Source organism: Quercus lobata, chromosome 4, assembly GCF_001633185.2.
Source record: "Quercus lobata isolate SW786 chromosome 4, ValleyOak3.0 Primary Assembly, whole genome shotgun sequence".
NCBI lineage: Eukaryota > Viridiplantae > Streptophyta > Magnoliopsida > Fagales > Fagaceae > Quercus > Quercus lobata.
The window spans coordinates 49,152,650-49,173,803 of NC_044907.1; the positions used below are offsets into that span (position 1 = coordinate 49,152,650).

The window sequence follows — 21,154 nt, forward strand, 5'->3', positions numbered from 1 at the left end:
CTTTATGAGCCCTGATACATGTGTACATAAATTAGATTGAAGTAAATATAAGAGTATCTTCAACGTAATAGTAATGTTAGCCTTTGTATTCCAAATGATGAAAGAAGGAATATTTGTCTTCAAAGGTTTGTTGAGAACTACTACTGAAGCAGTTTTATAGTCTTGTTGGCTGTGTTTTGAATCATTAAATTGCTGAAACCTTGAAATGCCATTGAATTCATTCAATCCAGGTTTGCCATATTATCCACAACGTCAATGGAAATTTCATATGCAACAAAGAATCTTGTCCTTATTTTTCTATTTTTCCCCTTTCAAATTTCAGACTTGTTCAGAATGACCAGGTCTTCGGCTTCTGCTGTTTGTCTCGAATCATCGTCATTATTTATGTATATAAATCCTATAATACTTATATTAGGTTTCAAGAAAAGCTCTCCATTCTGCAGTTTTAAGAAAAGCTCAATAGATAGAGTTGCTACATAATTTTTCTTTTTTTTCCATGTCATTGCAAAGTGCTTATCTAAAGAAGAGACAGCTGGCCTAAAAGAAATGTTCAAAACGATAGACACGGACAATAGCGGTCAAATTACTTATGAAGAACTCAAGGCTGGTTTGAAAAGAGTAGGAGCTAATCATAAGGAGTCTGAAATTTTAGCTATTACTCCATGGCAATATTTATTATATAGGTGTAGAAGTTAATAAAGTATGTCAGTTTAACAGATCTTTAAAGCTACTAACTTAAAATTTTAAGTGTGTTACTTTCAACTAAGGGACTCATGAGCTTGTTCAGTCATTCGATATTGACTCGCCTAGAACATTTGCAATATTAGTGAGATATTAATTGGGATAGAAGATTATAAAAGGATAGCAATCAAGATTTTTGTAATTTAATTGTTTGTTGGGGCAATTGCACACAGAATAATTTTATATTGTTTGGCTAGTCAACCACTCCATGATATGGATTTGGAATCTGGAGTCTTAATTAGAGGGCCTGTGCTGGTAGAGGTTTTGAGAGGAGGTTATGAATTTATAGCTTCTGAGCTTCATGCCATAAAGAATTGTTAATGAGTATAGGCATATGAGAAACCTTGCGTATACAATAATTGTAAACTTGACCCAATTTTTATTTTTGGGCTTCATGCCATAAAGAATAAATAAAGAATAAAGGCTTGGGCGCTCGGCTTTCTCTTCATTTTATTTGTTATCCATATTTTGGGCCTGTTTTGTGTTTTGTTTATAATGAAGAGTTTAGTTATGGCTGGCTCATGGCTGGACATTTCACGTTTGGTTTGGGCCTTCAAGTTTTTTTTTTCTTTTCTTTAGCCTGCGTTTTTGGCTGGCTCATCACTGTATCATTTATTTTATTTTTTTAAGCCTGCGTGTTTTGTTTATATTTTGTTTATTTGTGTTTTTTTAGTTAGTGGTAATATATTAAATAAGTCTTTATTTATGCATGTTGAAATTGCTAAAAATTTGTTATTGTTCGGTAAAATTATAACAATGCTTTTTATATAAATCAAATTCTATTTCTCATTTACTCTACACTTGAAAGTTATTTTTTATTTTAGTCTTTATAAATATATTGTTTGATTAGAAATGTGTACTAGAAAATATGCATATGGATATAAAAAACTTTTTAAAAAAATAAAAATTTAATTAGTAAATTTGCATCTCAAAAGGCAAGAAGAATAAGTCTTAAATGAAATATATTATAATATAAAAATATTAAATAAACATTAATTTAATTAATATATAAGTATAAAAAAAAGTCTCATTTTTAATTCTCACTTTAGACCCCAAAATGTCTATGGCCAACCCTGCCCTTAAAGAAGCAGCTAAGCTGTAGAACACCAGAAAACACGACCTACGCCATCAAAACCTGAAAAACTCAGCTAACATAACACATATAACAGAAACAAAGGCCAACTAGAATCAAGGCTCAAAAACAGGAAAGGGATCTTGTTGTTATCATTGAGTTTATTAAGTTAAATACTCGGAGCAAAAAAAAAAAGGAAGGTGTTTTCTTCTTCATATCACTAACAACATGATGGATAGTGTTTTGAAAATGAAAATCAAACAATAATCCCCCCTTAATGTTATGTTTTTTTTGATAAAAGGACTTAGCCACATGGATGATTGGGATGCATGCTATATTACTTCGAGCAGTATATATTTTCTATTTCTCCGAATTATTTTGATATATGAGAACAACAATGCATTCTATTATATCTTAAAAAAATGATGTGACTAGAACTGCTTTCTGAGAGAGCTCGCTTGAAAAACTGCTCTCGTCTCATTGCATGAATGTGCTATAGGCAAGAATATTTAAAAAGGGCTATAATGTTTCAGAGAATTTCGTTAGCTCCCATAAGACTATGGAATAATGTTGTATTACTGAATTATATTTTAAATCTGATGTTTTACTAAATTGCAGGCAGATATTGATAACAGTGGAACCATTGATTAAGGAGAATTCATTGCTGCAACATTGCATCTGAACAAAATTGAGAGAGAGGATCATCTATTTGCAGCTTTTTCCTACTTCGATAAGGATGGAAGTGGTTTTATTACTGCTGATGAGATTCATAAAGCTTGTGAGGAGTTTGGCATAGAAGATGTTCGCTTGGAAGATTTGATCCAAGAAGTTGATCAGGACAACGTGTGTGTTTTCTTTTATCATATCTTCTCAATAGTACTATGGTGAAGGATTGAAAGAACAATCTTTATGGCCTTCCAACCCTTCTTCGCTACTTGCTTCTGAGACCTTGACAACTCAGTAAAACCTGATTACTGATTAGGGTAGCACTTTGGTCAAGCTATATGTCCATCCCAGAGAACTTGAAATTCATTTTAAGTTGGATTTGACTAATGGTTTTTTCTGATGAAAATTAAGTACAATTTAAAAAGCTAAAACTATCATACCATGGTGATTAGGCATTTGGAGCAGGGAGGGGGGTTGAGATATGGATTTTTTCTTGTTGATCTTCCTAAATAATAAGATGATACAATTTTTGCAACTATATAGTTTTTTGCCTGAAGGCCGTTTCTGTGCAATGGTTTATGGCTGCATTTGATGCAAAAGAGCCTAAATATTAGGTTCCAGACCACATTGACATGACTGGCACAGCATATCGTTCTTTCCATTCACATAGTGTAGAGAAGTAAGTTTCATTCAGCCAGCCCATGAGTCTTGACACCAAGTGGTAAAAAGATAGGTGGAATTGGATCAGGTATTAGGTGCAAGTCCTACCAAGGAGAAGAAATTCACTATTCAGCAATTTGCTCATTCCTTTCATGTGTGATGCCTATAATCATTTGTTTCTATCAATTTTGCAGGATGGAGCAATAGATTACAATGAGTTTGTGGCGATGATGCGAAAAGGAGACCCTGTAGGTGTTGGTAAAAGGGTCTAGAAAATGGTTTCAGCATTGGATTTAGAGAGGTTCTAGGACTGTATTCTCAAAGGAAGCAGGTGGATTCTTGATTCTTTCTTCTTTGTTTTAACCTCTTGAGGGATCAAAGATTGTACAGTAGGAGCCTCGGTGCTCATCTAAGAAGCAGCAAGGCTTTTTTAGAGTGTAACTGTTGGATTTATTCAGATTTCATGTACTGTGAGTTTGGAAACAGCAATCAGCCCTTCAATTGTATTGCATCATACTTTGCAAAGGAAAAAACTGGTATGGTATTTTTAGTGTTGCCCTTTTCCTGTATTCAAATTGGTTATGACAGAAACATTCGGACATTCTTGGAAGTGCAACAATATGTTCTTTTTTTGTTGGTATATACATGCATCTAGGGGGGTTTTGGATCCACAATCTCGTTTTTTTTTTATTGTTCATAATACAGCAACAACAACCAAGTTGCTACTATTAGTGGAGGATAAGAATACATGTGCTCGGACACTGAGAATTTATAGTCGACCCTAGAAAAGTTAGGACTAAGGCTCTGTTATTGTTATTGTTGTATTTTTGTATAAATAATAAGATGCGTAAAAGTAAAACAATTCTTTAAAAAAAGGGTAAGATTTTAAAAAGTTATAGAAACAGAATTTAAAATTAAGAAGAAATAAAAAGGAAAAAAGCTGCAAAATTTGTCTAGCCCAAACAAATAACACCAAAGAACACAGCTCACAACCACAATCCAAAACTATGGAAATCAAATAACACCAAAAATACCACAAACCCAAATATGAAATTGAAACCAAACAGCACAAAAAACACCACAAACCCAAATCTGAAACCGTAAGAAAAAGAGAGAAAGAGGATAAATAAAACTCAACCGGCACCACCACCACTCCGTCCTCCCACCATCACCGCATCCATCACAAGATTAGTACATCCACCATTAAATTGCACAAGATCAAAGCCATTTCAAGCAGATCAAGAGAGTGGGATTTGAGCGAAACTCAACCTAGGACGCTGGTATTTTTGGGGAATTTGTTGACGACAGCAATAAGACAGAGGCTAGGGTTAGGAATTTGAGAGAGAATGGATCTACTTCAGTCTTCAGGTCTTAAGCGTGAGAATGGGTAATACCCAAAATGTTTTCCTTTTAAATTTATGAATGAATGATCGGGTCGGTTTCTACGGGATTCAAATTCCTTAACCCGCCACCCGAACCGATTTTTTGGTTTTTAACAGCAAAGGATCTGAATTTGACTAACCATACTATTCAGGCCTGCCTGTTGGGCTTCGGGTAGGGCGGATCCGATCGGTTTGGTAGGGGCACCTGACTCACCAGACAGCCTTACCCAAACCAATACCATTCAAAATTTGGGGTAGAGAGGATTTGTGAATCATCACCATATTGGAATGGTTAAACAAATGTTGAAATTAGGTTTTTTACATTAGGTTCCCTTATTAAGTTCAACCAGATGGTTGTATGGACCAATGCAGCACAAATAGTGATATTTTTTCCCCAAAAAAAAAAAAAAAAAAAAAAAATTCATCTACTATTTTACTTTGAAAAGGTGTAGTTTCAAAATAGGATAACAAAATGATCACTTAATAATAAAATTACTTCATAACCTCAACCTACCCAAGTAAAGGCAAATTAAATACATACTTAATTAATTAATACTAATCAAACTAAGACTAATTTCATATGAATAATCAAATTTCATAGTTCAAGTGTAAATTCAACTAAAAGATATGAAAATTTATGATTTTCTTAAGAATTGAGTTTTACTTTAAAAGCTTAAATCTAATTTGATTTTGGTGTTAGAGAGACAGAAAGGGATTGTTTAGTGTTCGATTCTGTGGGAGATTAAGTGACTAATATTGACAATATATTGTACATATTAGAGACAGGTTTAGCACAATTGAAACCTTGAGCCATTAGAGAAAATTGATTGTCAATGATGATTTCAACACATTCACACCGCCTTTTTTTTCGTTTTTATTTTTTATTTTTTATTTTTATGTGTGTAAAACATTTTCATGAAAACCAAAGTTCATGACCTAGAATTCTCCTTCTTTCCTTCTTTTTTTTGGGAAAAATTATCCTTAACCCATGAAGTAATTATTTAGAAATCACAACTCCAATATGAAATTAAGATCAATATCTTTTTCAAACACCAAAGCTAGGCACCCACCGAGCCCAACCAACCGTTCAAATTGCAAACCAAAGTTCAAATCTTTGAGATCAAAAGCCAGCCACATCAACCTTTTGACTGTTTTAAGGGTTAGATCAGAAAAAAGAATTATCAAGAGAGAGATCAGAAAAGAGAGGAACAAAGAAATAAATAGAGATTGGTATCAATTGACAACACATGAGAGCCAGCCCTTTCCTCCTTTTGAAATATTGATTTCTTCAAAATCTAGAAGTCTTAGAGTGTGAGATGAGGGACGTTGGAGTTCCGGACTTCCAAGGGTTTTAAGTTTTGAGCCTTTTGACACATTGAAAGAAAATGAAAGGAGAAAAAGAAAACAGAAAAAGAGATGTCCGTTTGCTTTGTTAAGTGAATAGACAGGTGGCTAAATTTTAAATGGGGTACTTAACGAACAGTAACTAAGGCACTATACCTAAGTTTTGCCCTTTTTCTTTTTAGTAAAACTAATTATCCTCCGAATTTGGGACATATTTTGAATGAGGTCCTAAAGTCGGCACCAGAAGGAGTTATTTTAGTTATGGTAAGAATCTATATACACTTTCCCTTAATATGGGACAACTCATTAATTGCGAATGTACTCATCCAACAAACTTGCTTAATTAATAAGCTTGTTAATTTGGCGGACGACTCAGTTAAGTGATTTTATTCCTCCTCACATACTAAGATTCCCTATTAAAAAAAGAACATAAAAACTTTTTTTTAAAAACAAAGTAATAAAAAGGAGTCAAACAACCAGTATAGAACTGGATTAATAAAACAAGTGTAGGGTTTATATAAGTTATCTACTTACCTCACATTCATCATGTGTATGAAACAATTGGTAACTCTAATGATTAACTAATTCTAGTATTACAACTATTTTATGTGGCATATTGTGATTGACTTCCTATCGTGTAGGTATAAATCAATTATTTTTTTCTCCACTACTTATAATTTGCCCTATTAAAATTATGCCAAAGTTGTATCACATACAATTATAGTAATGTTAGGAAGATGCCTTTAGAAACTTAAGGAGCCAGATCTTACCTAGTCTGACACATTGACAATGGGGGATGCACTGACACTGTGGAAGTGGGATGTCCAGTTTTTATGAGCACTCTCTAGTTTTGTTTATTTCTCCACAGCTTATGCTTCAAATCAGCTTGTGTACTTGTCACTTTCTGGGCGCCCTTCTTTGACCTTTTTGGAGCCTATATGGAATCAGACACTCTCAGCATATCCTACTTTTTGGGCCATTTACAAGTCACTTTTATTTTCTAAGGACAATACATATGTGATTTTAGAAAAAAGTCCACCAAATATCCCCCAAATGATTTTTTTTTTTTGAGAAACCCCAAATGAATTTATGAATACAATAATTACCTTTCATAAATATCAACATATAGAATTACCAACCAACCTGTCTATACATAAATAATCACATTAATAACAAAAAAAAAAAAAAACCCAAATCATCACACATTCAAATCAAAAACATCAATCTTATGATTCAATCATAAAATTTTCCCACAATAATAAGTGTCATTCTGAATTATAACAATTCACTTGAAAGTAATGGTTTACCAATCATCGCATTCAAATCAAAACCATCGATTTATGATTCTATCACAAATTTTTCATACAGTCCTAATATGTGTGATTGAAAACAATGAACAAAAATTGACAATTAATGTGAAAGTAATATTTCACCGATTACCATTACACACGTACTATCAATTTTTAACAAAATATGTGGTAATAAAAGAATTGTATCTCAAAATTCAGAACATGTCACATTAGCCTTGTCCTAACCAAAAAAAAAAAACAATAGCAGCAAAAAATAAAAAATATATATATAGTATTTATTTTCGAAATAATTTAATAGTAACTCTCGTACTCTCTCTCTCTCTCTCTCTCTATCTAGAGTATCTTTCATTTTTTTTTTCCTTTCTCTCTCTGTCTATTAAAAACCCTAACTTGCACTTTGTTCAGTTTCTCTCTCTTGTCAACCTCTGTTCCCCAAAATTTTGAAACCCTAAGAGCTCTCTCTCTTTCTCTCTCATGGAGACGGCGCGGGAAGAGAAGCCCTACGCCGCCGTTTCGTCGGAAGGAGGATTCGGCACCGGCGGCAAGTTCCGGAAGCGTCCGTTCCGACGAGCCACCCAAACGACGCCGTACGATCGTCCTCGAACCGCTATCAGAACCCCCAGCCTCGCCGCCGCCGTGGCCACCAACAACAACGGCTGGCTCTCCCGCCTCGTCGATCCGGCTCAGCGCCTCATCGCCTCTAGCGCCCACCGATTGTTCTCCGCATTCTTCAGCAAGCGCCTCGCTCCTCCGCCGCCGCCACAGCCGCCGCAGCCGTCAAATTCAGGTTCGCGTTTTTGATTTTTTGCATGCGAAAACCAATTCTGCGCGTGTTGCTTTGTGGAAATAGTGTCCTTTTTTTTTCATTTTTTTTTTTTCATTACGGAACGTTTAGTTAGGGTTTGATATTTTGTGAGACTCGAGATTTAGGTGTGGAAGTAGCTTAATTTGTATTGGAGCTAATTCTAGGGTAAAATTCTGCAATTTACGTTTTGTTAGGGTTTTGTTCGTGAACCAAAAATTTGTGGATTTGGAACAAACTTGCATTTAGAAGTAATGGGATTGCTTAAATTTGGCTATCTGAACAGTGAACTTGTGGCAATATGTGTGGTTTTGAATTTGAAGAACTTGAAATTATGGAAGTTGGAAGTGATTTAATTTTTCAATTGGTTCGTTGGAAGTCAATTTTTGTGATTCAATTATGCAATGTATCAGTGGAAATTTATGTTATATGTATATTTGCCAAAGAACAGTGTTTACCTCCAAATACCCATTTACCTGTACTTGACTTGTTTAAATAATTTAATGACCCATGTCATTGAATACCCCCGAAGACGATTTTATGAATCACTACATAATGGGTTGGGGCAGATTCTAGAGGAAAACCTTGTTCATGTGAAATAAATCTCTCACTGTCTTCTATAATTTTTGTTATTAATTATTTTAATAGGATCTGTATTTTTGCACGCTGCATATGGAGACTTTAAGCTTATAAGGACTAGCTATTATCATTTTTCTTCTGTATTTTATAATAGCTTTTCATAAGCTTAATTTTGCGATTACCATATGAGTTGTTTTGCTTTACCTTTGTTTTGATGAAATTTGAATTAGTTTTGATAATCACGAGCTCGTATAATATAAATTTTAATATTTGACCAGAAGCAAACCAGGAATTAAATGATAAGCACCCGGAAGTAAGGGATGAGTACCATGAAGCAGTTGACATTGTAAGTTGTAATGCTTTTTTATGTTACTTCTTGCATGTGTACGGGTTTCTATTCTTGTCACCTGTCACTTAAATGGTATTCTTAATTTTCTTAATTTTATTTCGACGTAAAATTCTTTTATTTTAATTTTATCAATTAAGCTACATGGCTAAAGTGGTAGTTAGTCTAGTTGGTGAAGTCTCTGGGCACAGCACCATAGGCCTAGGATCAAATTCTGTCTTTATTGCTTTTTAAGGCATTATGTGGTAGAAGAGTTACCTCCCATCTTGTTGCACATAGGTCCAGTGGGCATTCAAGTGTGAACTGTCCTCTTCATTGTGGAATGCCTTAGAAATTAAAATGGGGTTTTGGCTGTGAAATTGTATTTGCAGAGTGAAGTCCATTTATATTCCACTAAGACCAGAAGACTTAATCCTGTTACTGAATCATTGCTTTTGCAAACAGTCTTGTATGCATCTAATGTGATGAACTCATGAGTGGCTAAAATAGAGGGTAGATTTAGTGAACAAAGAAATTTTAGCATGAAGTAGCATGCTTAAATGTTTTCAGAAAGAGGGCACAATTCTGTTATAGTCAACTTTCCTGCATGGAAAAAAGCTTGATCTGGAAGAAGAAACTTGTGCTACATAATAGGTAGAAATATAAGATTGTTAAGATGTTACTCTTTCCAAACTAAAGAGAAATATGTAAGATGCTAAGTGTCTTCTGATAAATTGAATGGATACAGCTGAGTTTCTTTTTGACTAGTTCTGGCAGAGATCCTATGGTTAGCAGCAATGTTAGAAGTTCTGCTATTGTGGGCAAATGATCACTGTTTATTGTCTTAGCTGGTGTAGTAAGCAGTACTTGTCTCTTTGTTTAGTATACTTTTCTTTTCCAATAGAGATTTCATTTTAAAAAAAAAAAAATCATGGCACGTGTAAGGGTACCTCTCTCACAAGCCTTCTGTTAATACATGTGTTAGGTGGTAGAATTTAAATGCTTTCTAAATTCTGATTGGGAAGCTCTTTCTTCTGTTTTCTTTATTTGCTTTTTAATACTTTGCTTTTTATTAGTCTCTTGGTGAATTATTTAATGGTTTGCCTCAATGTTGACTGGTTTCTGTACTTGTTTCAAATTGATTCTGTGAGCTCTATTTGTAAATGGATTAATGTGTAGACACTACACATCTCATATCCTTTAGGTTGTGTGAACATGTTCTAGGGAATTATTATATGCTGTATCTCATTGGCTGCATGTATCTAGCTGATGGATTGATTCATTAATAATAAAATATTATCAGAATTATTCCATTAATATGGTGTGCTGATTTCTTATTCATTATTTTTTGTTTGTGTTGTTGAAAATTTGCCTGCAAAGGATTCTCCCGGAGTGCAACGAGGAGCCATTGATCGAGTTGACAAATCAAGTAGTAGTTCTGACAAAGGAGGCTTGACGGAGCTTGAGCAAATTTTAAAGCAGAAGACTTTTACCAGGTAGTCTTTGTAACATTAAAATGTCATCACTCATCAACCTCTTACTGAAAATACTTCCTGTTTTGTAATTTATGGGGGGATTCCAGGACTCATTTGGTGGGATGGGACAAGGTGTGTGCACCTCTGGAAAATGGTGGGTTAGGAGTAAGGAAAATAACTACTCTTAATAAAGCCTTACTAGGGAAATGGTTGTGGCGGTTCGGGGTTGAGGAGACAAGGCTTTGGAGGAGGGTTGTAGCTCTAAAATTTGGGGAAGAATGGGGGGGATGGACCTCCAAGCTAGATAGAGGGGTACATGGGTGTAGTTTGTGGAGAAGTATCCGAATGGGTTGGGAGGTTTTTAGTAAGAATATTCAGTTTGAGGTGGGGGTGGGGGATAGAGTGAAGCTTTGGAAAGATCTTTGGTATGGGGAGTCTCCACTTCACTTAACCTTTCCGGGTGTGTACAGGATTGCTTCCAATAAAGAGGCATCAGTGGCTTCCTCTCTTGAACGGTTGGGGACAGAGGAACGAAAAAGTTGGGATGTTCATTTCATTCGGAGACCAAATGATTGGGAAACGGGTGGTGTGGATGAATTTCTCCGTACTTTGGGTTCTAATTTACCTCATACTGAGAATGGAGATCGTATGCGATGGAAGTTGACGAAGAATGGGGATTTTGACATCTGATCATTTTATAATAAGTTAAGAAATCCCTTGCCCATAATCTTTCCTTGGAAAGGTGTTTGGAAGGTTAAGGCTCCTAGGCGAGTTTCTTTCTTTGTATGGACTACTGTATGGAATAAGATCCTTACAGGTGACAATTTGAGGGGTAAAGGGATGGATTTTGTTGACTGGTGCATTATGTGTCGTTGTAATGGTGAGACGGTAGATCACTTGCTACTTCATTGTGGTAAGGCTTATCGGTTGTGGAGTTTGGTTTTTAGATCCTTTGGGATTTCTTGGGTCTTGCCAAGATCGGTTGCGGATACTCTCTTTGGTTGGTGGAATTGGCTTGGAAAGCATTCGTCTAGCGTTTGGAATCTAGCTCCGTTGTGCTTAATGTGGTGTCTATGGAGGGAACGAAACTGGAGGACGTTTGAGGACATGAAAAGTTCCGATGACCAGCTTTTGGCTTCTTTTAGTGGCTCACTCTTTGACTAGTCTAGGGCTTGGGGACTCACCACTAGTGATTCTCTCCCTATGTTCCTTAGCTCTCTCCTTTGTAATTAGTAGCTTTTCTTTTTTCTTTGTTCTTTTTCCTTTTCTTTCTCTGTAATCTTTCTCTGCCTTATGTTTTTTTGCATAAGGTAGTTTTCTTGAATATACATCCTTTTTACTTATCAAAAAAAAAAAAATTTCTAGCAAAAAAATGAGAGATTAAAATTGTTGAATTTTTTTGGTGCTTTGTCTAAGTCTGATGCCATCTTTGATCTGAAATCTATTACCCATTTTTGTTATTTTTCCCTTTGTGAGAACTTTGAAGTTCCATAATTATGGAATGTTTAGGAGTTGTTTTGTCAATTTGGTTTTCACTTGTCTCCATTTTTGTTTGTCCACATGCAGTAGCAGAAATGACTTCAGATTCTATTGTTTCAATTAAACCAGTCTCTGTCATACTTAGATCTGTGGCAGTTAATGTTTCTTAGATGCGCATTTAAGTCTGATGCCATCTTTGATGCGGAATTATTACCCCTTTTTGTTATTTTTCCTTCTGTGAGAACTTTGAAATTCAGTAAGCATGGGATGTCATGAGAGGTTGTTTTTGCTAATTTGGATCACACTTGTCTCCATGTTTGTTTATCTGAATGCAGTAGCAGTAATGACTTCAGGTTCTACTGTTCCAACTGAACCAGTCTTTGCCATATAAAAATATATATATATATATATATCTGTGGCGGTTAATATTTGTTTGATATCATGCTGATGCTGATGCTTTTGTTTTATTTTGAGTCATGACTTCCTTTGATGCTGAACCTAATTCAACTACTTTGCAGATCTGAGATTGATCGTTTGACAGCCTTGTTGCATGCAAGAACTCTTGATATCAATATTGGGGATGAAGAGAAAAAGTCTGAAGTGATTCCATCAGAGCCGGTAGGGTCTAACGTCGGAAGGGAGGAACTTTCAAAAGCACAAGCTTTAGAAAATGGGATTGGGAGCCACCTCATTTCAACTCCTGTCATTAACTCAAGTGTAAGAAAAATAGCTTGTATTCTGTTTATGGTTTACATAATTTAAAATGCTTTTGGGTGGTTGTGCACGATGCTCTTATCATGTAAAATTTACATATTGCATGCACTTCTTTCACATGTAATGGTTAAAAAATGTCTTCAGGTCCTTGATGAGGATGTTGCTTCACCTGCAGAGCTTGCAAAAGCTTACATGGGTTCTAAGCCTTCAAAAGTATCCCCATCAATGCTAGGTATTCGTAGTCAAGCTTTGAGGGAAGATTCATCCGTGATAAGCAGTGGGCCTTTTCTGCAAAAGTCACCCATTATGCCACTTGTTTTGCGGTCCTCTGGTCATGTTGGGTATCCTGAAAACGGTTTTATGACACCTAGATCTCGAGGAAAATCTGCAATATATAGCATGGCTCGGACGCCATATTCCAGAGTTAACCCAACCTCTACCATCAAGGTATTCCTACTAGTGAAAATAACGTCCTTTAGAATATCATTGTTTTTCTAGAGTTAAGTTCTTATATAATTTTCTTCTCAGAAAAATAAAAAGAAAGAAAAAAAAGGAAGTTCTTATATCATTTGATCATTTTCTAGGGTGTTGGGCCCATTGTTGCTTATGATGGGCCATCATCATCATCATCTCAGGCTGCTTGGGAGCAGAATAAAGTTTCTGGATCTAAACAAGGGGTATAAATTCTGCAGATCATCAGATGCTATCCTCTATGTTTTCATTTCATCACCCTGATTAAATTGTTGATTATGTTTCTTTCCTTTGCAGGCTTTAAAACGCAGAAGTTCAGTCTTAGATAATGATATAGGATCTGTTGGTCCTATACGTAGAATTCGTCAAAAGCCTAGTCTTCTCTCTTCGAGAGGCTTGAGCGTCCCAGTTTCTGGTAGTCCCCTCCCTATTGCTGGAACTGGAGTCAGTCCTGGTTCTGCTCAACGCCCTTCCTTTTTGACACAAAAGTCACCTTTACGGGTTGAATCTAAGGATCATTTGATGAAGAACTCAACAGAGAATGGAGATAACAGCATGCCGGGTACAAGTTTTCCCCTTGTTTCCTCCAAGTCTAGTGAGATGGCTTCAAAAATATTGCAGCAACTTGAAAAGCTGGTTTCACCAAAAGAGAAATCATCTGAGTTCAAGCTAGCATCTGTGAGGGATAGCTCACCCTCTAAATTGTCACCATCTATGTTACGTGGAAAGGCTCTTAGAAGCCTGGAGACTGTAGAATCACCAAAACTTCTGGAGAATTTATCGGAGAATAACAAGTTGGATAGTTCACTTGATACCTTGTTACCTGATGCTGTGGACATTACTCAGCAGAAGCAAAACAAAGTTGAAGAAAATGGCCCATTGAAGCTTGTTTCTTCTAGTGACATATCGGTTTCTGTAGTGAATGGTGTAGATTCTAAAGCTCCAAACAAGGACACCTTACCCAGCATTAAATTTGCAGATTCTGTGGTGATTAATTCATTCAACTATCCTCCACAAAAGAGACGACCTTTCCGTATGACTGCACAGGAGGTATGTGTTTATTTTCTCATGTCTATTTTAGTCTCTATCCGAAGCATTTGATAAATGCCTTGGTCAACTTGCTTCTTCTTCCATCCTATTTGATATTAATTGCTGCTTATTTTTATTTATGGTCATGATAATGTAACGCATAAAATTATAAAATTTTATAGGTTAGCTTACACTCTCCAAAGAGGTGTTTGATATTCCACTTAACAAATCATCAAATAAATTTTATTCTATGGATCTCTTCTTTAGGATTTTTTGGAGCTGGATGATGACTATTCTAACGGGGCAGCTCCCACTTCATTGGTTGAAGAGAGAGAAAAGGATGATGTTGTGGCGGAGAGGAAGTCCAATTTTGCCGAAGTGGTAACACAGGAGAAGCCTCCATCTCTATCAGGATTTAAGCCCCCTGAAAGTGCTGCATTGAACCAAAAAACTGATGTAACTTCTGATGGGCCTGTGGTTACTGAAAAGAGCATTGGCTTTGCCTTTCCAAAGGCCAACTCTACCAGCGAGGCTGTCCCTCCTGCAGTGATATCGATACAGTCATCCTTAAAATATGATAAATCTGCATCACCAAAGCAACCAAATGTTTCACCTCCCACATATAGCTTTGGAGATAAAGTTGCTTCACCAAAGGAACCAAATGCTGCTGCTAGCTTTTTTACTGCTTCAAGTGCTGATAAAAAGATGCCACAGTTTACATTGGCTTCCTCATCTTTAGGTAGTGAATCTGCAGGACATAAATTTGGTGTTAGTTCAGACCCAAAACCGGAGAGCTCTAGCAGGTTAGTGTATATTTATTGTTACTAAATATATTAAAGGAATTTATTGATTGTCTCCATATTTAGTTATGTTTGGTCTGTCTTGGTGTGATAGACGGTGGAAGGGGTGGTTATCTTGTTTGAAATATATTGATGCTGTCTTATATATGTGTGATTTTGTGTGTTTGTTGTTTTGGATAAAAAGGGGGTTCTATTGGAGGAACATATTGGAACAGTAGTGGAGGGATACTCCTAAGTCAAGGATGAAAAATGATTCACAAATGTAAATTATAGTTCATCCACCATCTGAGGGGAACAAGTTGAAATTTTAGTTAATTTGTATATGCAAGGACTTTTGAGATCTATGTCTAGCTTTGACCCATTTTAGTACAAAACATCTGTAGCCTGGATATAATAAGTAATGTTGAACATATCACAAGTTTGCCTCCCCAGGGTTAGTTAAGAATTCTTCCATAACTTTGAATAGCTGGGAAATTAAGGTGATAATTTCCCTATGGTTCTTGAGCATTTGAAGCAAGTGTGATATGGCTCTGAATCTGGAAATTCTTGAGCATTTGAAGCAAGTGTGATATGGCTCTGAATCTGGAAATAGAACCTGTCAAATCCATGTTCAATTCTTGAGTTCATTAGTAAGTCTGTATTTGCACAAAAAAAGAAACTAAAAGATGCAGCAGTTATAGAACAGGACACAGCTATAGAATGGAATGGCCATGGAATTAAAATTTGTTTCCTTTGTTGTTTGTACATATTTTTTTGGCTACTTTATCCTTTTAATGAAGTTGTCTTTTCTCAATAAATTTTTTTTCTTACCTATCAGAAAAAAGAGACAATTGTATGTTTGATAATTAAAAAATGGGAGTGGCTTGTCAATGCGCTCAACTCAAGTTATGTGTTTTAGAACCTGGGTGCATGTCTAACTTACCAATTCAGGGAAAAAGGGTTGTAATATTAATTGTTTAGATTATATGGAGATGGAGTTGTAGCAGACACCTGTTTGTATGTGGAGCTATAATTTTAAAGAGAAGTTGAGTTGTAATGTCCTTTGGAATTGAAGGGATATAAAATACGTTACATGGTCTCTTTGTTTTTCTTTCTGTGGTAATTAATATGTATTGATAGTCATGATCACGTCATCAGTGCTATGGCTTACTTTTGAATTTGTGAAGACTCTGCATATCTATGATGGAATTATACTGATTTTTTGGAACTTATGGCATACAAGACGTATTATTTACTTTTTGTTCCTCTGTCCAGTGATAATTGATATACATTAATTATCCTGATATGCTTCAACAGTTCTGCAACATGTTTTTGTATTGTGAGGTCTTTCTATGTACATTCATCAATTTCACCTGGGTAAAATTCACTGCTACCATTCATTTATGGACAGAAGAGGTCTATTTGCTACAATACCAAAGTCTATGTACTAAATTGGTGAAAAAATAGTGTGGGGTGATATTACAAAGCATCAAAGTTTAGCAGTCTAAGGACGTTTTATTCATTTCACTTTTAAGTTAAAGCCTAATGTTCAAAATGTAATGTTTTGACTTCTTAGATTTAGACCTAGTCGTCTTTTGTTGAGTAATTGATCTTTGTGAATTTCTTTCTTAAATTTGTATGCTTTTTATCTGCAGCTTTTCAACTTTTGTGGCTGGTGCAACTGATTCTATGCCTAAAGTACCTGAATTGGAAAAAGCTGATAATAAGAACAATTCAAATGCTGGAGTCACTTTTAGGACACCAGAAACTGCATTTTCATCTGCTGCATCAACATCAACACCTACTGCAAGTATTGGCGTCAACACCACTGCCAATAATTCTTTCTTAAATAATGGGTCTCTTTCTTCAAGCCCATCTTTCCCTTCAACCATTCCACCTCTTCTTTTTAATAATGTTCCCATTCAAAATTCATCAAATAGCTCTACGATTACTCTTACTTCCACTGGCAGCAGCAGCAGCACTACAACCACCAGTGCCTTTGCCACCTCCATTACCAGCAGCACCAGTCTCTCTACCTCAGCTGCATCAGGGCCTATTTTTAAATTTGGACCCACAGTTGTGGAAGCACCAGTAACAGCTACTTCTGGAATAGCATCAGAAGCTGCCAAGACGAGGCCTGAGTCAAGGATTGGCAATTTCGGCAGCAATCTTTTTGTTGGCACATCTGCTACAAATGCAAGTACAGGAAGTAGCATTTTTGGATTTAGTGCTGCAGCCACATCTTCCGCTGCTAATAGTCAGTCTCAGGGTTCTACCCTTTTCAGCGCTGGTAGTGGATCTGCGCTTAGTGCACAGGCATCCCCTGCTGGGACTGGGGTTGCAGCTTTTACCAACAGCATTCCCATTCAATTCAGTTCATCTGCGCCATCCCCATCATTTGGATTGGCTGGCAATACAGCTCTCTCTTCTGGGAGTTCATCATTTGCTGTGTCAACTCCTGCTGCTAAGCCTTTTAATTCAGGAGCTGCTTTTGGACTTGGCACTTCTGCTTCTTCAGCAGATGCCAACTCTAATAATGCCATAGGTAGTACTACTTCAAGCTTGTTTGGTTCTTGGCAGCCCTCAAAGTCTCCAATATTTGGTTCAAGTTCGACATTCAACTCTTCATCTTCATCAATTGGGTCGTCCGTTGCAGCATCTACTGCTTCTGTTGCTGCTACAACATCACCCTCAACTGGGTTTTCCTTCCCAGTGTCATCTACAACTTCTGTTCCTACCACTACTTCGCCTTTTGCAGCATCTACATCTTCTGTTGCTGCTTCTACAACATCCTCAACTGGATTTCCCTTTGTGGCATCTGGTGCATCTCCCTCAACTGGGTTTCCATTTGCAGCATCTACAGCTTCTGCTGCTGCTCCTAGCAGTGCACCTGTTGCATTTGGATCATCCATTGTTGCATCATCTGGTCCCACTTTCTCATTTACTTCAGCCATGGCTACTCCCACATCACAGCCTGTATTTGGTAACCCCAACCCCTTCACAATTAATCCATCTTCCTCGGGAAATAATGATCAAATGAATATGGAAGACAGCATGGCAGAGGATACCATTCAAGCTTCCATGCCCACAGTTCCAGTATTTGGCCAAGCTCCTGTCACACCTCCTCAGTCTGGCTTTGTGTTTGGGTCAACTCCATCAGCAGGAAATCCCTTTCAATTTGGAGCCCCACAGAATTCAGCCACCCCACAGAACCAATCTCCATTTCAGGCTTCAAATAGTTTAGGAGGGAGCAGCTTCTCACTGGGTGCTGGTGGCGGTGATAAGGCTAATCGAAAAATTGTCAGAGTTAGTCGCAACAAGACGCGGAGAAAGTAAATATACCAATCATTATATCAACCATTTCGGACAAATTGGGATCGTTGTCAGAGGCGACAGTTGCAATTGATGGATAAATAATTATAATGGTTAGATATCAATAGCGGGAGATTGCTGTATCTGTTGGTCACCTGGAATTGATTGGTGCTGACAAAGTTGAAAGAAGGCTGTTAGGTCTCAAAATCCAATGATTCTCATTCTCCTTTACATTTTTTTTCGTGTCTTCCATGGTTGCAGTGCGGTCATAAGTTTTGACAGTTTTGTATCAGTCTGTAGCAAATCTAAAGAACATTTGTGCTGTACTAGTAGTAGTCGTTCATAGAATTTGAGGTTGGGCAACTGTGCCAGTGATGGTGTTATGTGTACTGTGATTTTGTAACATAAAAAGAAAAGGGCATGAATCTGTTTAAGGAAAGAAAGTTGCTCTCGATTAAGAAAGTTAAAAGAGTTTTCTGTGCTTTTTTAGTTTGACAAATGTATCACGGCTCGACATGTGAAGCCTTTGTGTTCATAATCTCTGCTGGAAGCCTGCAAGGATTGGTGTTAGTAGGCAGAAAATAATGTTGGTTAGTATATATATGTGTCTTGAAGTATAATGGGAGTTATAATAGCTTGTACTTTAAAAGGGTACTGCACAAACGGAATGATCGTTCTAAAATGCTCTTCGTGGCAGGGAAAGGTGGATTAAATTTTGGAAAAAAGACGTGCTCAATTCAACTATAGAGAGAATGTTTGGGTTTTTGGTTTTTGGTAGAAGGATGTAAGGAAAAAGAAAAAAAAATTATATGCGATACATTAAATCATGTTTACGAGGATGAAAATTTTGATATCAATATTCAAGCACTCAGTGCCACCTTTAGGAGAAGAAGTGATGTGATGGAAAGCAGCCTTAATAATAATAATAGCAGTCTATTCAAGTGTGAAGAATATTATGGAAACACCTATTCTCAAACGCAACTTTACAACCAGCCAATAATGGTGGGTTTATGTAAACAAGAGTTTAGTGTTCACTACTTGCATATACAAACATATTATTAACATATTATGAAATTGGGTGTGTTCTCTAGAATAATTGATTTTTTTTTTGAGAAACCTAGAATAATTGATTTAAGTATAGCATTAAGACCAAATATAGTTCTTATATTTTCAAATGAAATTAAAATTGAAATATTAATTAAATAGTTTTTTATAATATCTATTTATTTATATTTAATATATATATATATATATATGTGATTTTTTTATTATAAATATTAGATTGTATTTATAATTACATTCTTTTTTTTTTTTTTTTTACCCCCATATGGCTAATTTAAATACCCTCGCAACATAAGGTATTATGTTGCATTTTGTTAAAAATCAAATAATAAAATATTCTTCAAGTGCCAATGTCAATATTTTAAAAAGAATGAAGCACCACCATCGTCATTAAGATGCTAATAAATATTGCGCGTCAGGAAAAAAAAAAAAAAAAAGAGTCAAAAATATGAAATTGCAAAAATACTAAACAATCAGGTTAATCAGGCCGAAATATAAACATATAAGTTGGAATGGCCAAGATGAGTTAGAATGGTAGGAAGGATGGACCAAAAACAAGCTAGAATTTAGAGCCAGATGGAGAACGATAATATATATTTTATTGGTTTAGTGATTTGTACAACATATTTAGGCTACTCTGATTGAAAGTTAACGTACCTATTGATAATGATGACTTAGAGTAGAGCACATGTAAGCCAAACTTCTCATCCAGGTTCTTTTTTCTTTTCTTTTTTTGAGAATACTCATCCAGGTTCTTATATATTGGAAACATACCTATTTCTATTGCCTTTCGTAAGTTTAGATATAGGGAATTATTTATTTATTTCCTAAAAAGTTATCTACTTATTTATTGAAATTTGAAAGTTGGTTGCTTTTATATTGAAAAAAAAGCTAAGGTTTTAGAAAATGACTCAGATCTTCTAGATTTCCTAAGGTACTCTACAATGTAAAATTTTTTGAATCTCAACATTTCTATTAAAATAAATGGTTAAGATGGTGACACATCATCAATTCACTTATACAATCTTAAATTAGTCTTTCAAAACACAAAAATATTCCTATTTATCCTAAACACCTTTCAACTTCTAGACTTATCTCTCAATTTTTATTTATATTTAATTATGGACTTATCTCTGTTACTTCTTTTTTCAGAAAAATCATCAACCTAAAAACAATGATCATTATAACTTAAGCATTTATCTCCACGTTTCTATCTTTAAAAACTAAATAATAACCCAATCATTTTTCATCATATGCTTTTTCAAGGGTATAGCTTGCATCTAGTGTTGTTGGCAACAAGATCTTTAGAGTTGGTTCTAGATTCTTGAACCAGTAAAAAGTGTTTGCATCTCCATCTGAACAGAATTGCTCAAGCAATTTTATTATTCTGACTGTATCATCCTTGGGAGGATTAACCATCCCAATGTTGAAGATAAACTTAGTATTAAGACATACTCTGGCTTGGGAGTCCACCTTGACGGCTTGACCTCACTGGTTCATTTCTTATTAAATGTTAATATTAATATTCATTTCTCGTAAATCATCAATTGAGGCAAGGATTGTTTTTTGAGTTGGTGATTTTATGGAAAAAGACAATTTAAAAAAAGAAGTTGAATGGTGTTAAGCTACTAACGTCAACCTTTACTATGCATTAAGTATATTTTTTGTATTTTAAAACTAATTTAGGATTGTATTTATGAATCGATAACGTGGCAGCATTTTAACCATTTATTTTAAAAGAAAGGTTGAGATTTAAAGAACTCTACATTGTAGAGTACCTTAAGAAATCTAGAGAATCTGAATCCTTTAAAAGTTACTAAACATTAGAGAATTACTCATATTCTTTTTAAATTATATCTACGGACACAAAATAGATTGTCTACACAGCCTTAATACGATAGGAACGTCTTCAAAAAGTGAGTCCCTTTCAAGTATTTAAAATGATTGAAGCA

At 35.6% G+C, this 21,154-nt stretch overlaps 1 protein-coding gene and 1 pseudogene across 2 annotated transcripts; both read left to right on the forward strand.

Annotated features, from left to right (window-relative positions):
• The first annotated feature begins 1,251 nt into the window (after positions 1 to 1,251).
• On the forward strand, positions 1,252 to 3,793 carry LOC115985388 (annotated as a pseudogene).
• A 3,726-nt stretch (positions 3,794 to 7,519) lies between these two features.
• On the forward strand, positions 7,520 to 18,629 carry LOC115987374 (nuclear pore complex protein NUP1-like). Of its 2 annotated transcripts, none has more exons than XM_031110896.1 (9): positions 7,520 to 7,962; positions 8,835 to 8,902; positions 10,262 to 10,377; positions 12,354 to 12,552; positions 12,694 to 12,996; positions 13,185 to 13,226; positions 13,318 to 14,070; positions 14,317 to 14,852; positions 16,484 to 18,629. In XM_031110896.1, the coding sequence occupies exons 1-9, from the start codon at positions 7,650 to 7,652 to the stop codon at positions 18,162 to 18,164; spliced, it is 4,011 nt and encodes a 1,336-aa protein (XP_030966756.1). In that variant the 5' UTR covers positions 7,520 to 7,649; the 3' UTR covers positions 18,165 to 18,629. The 2 variants fall into 2 exon arrangements, with proteins under 2 accessions (XP_030966756.1, XP_030966755.1); XM_031110895.1 differs by having other exon boundaries at positions 7,521 to 7,962; positions 13,134 to 13,226.
• The last annotated feature ends 2,525 nt before the right edge of the window (positions 18,630 to 21,154 follow it).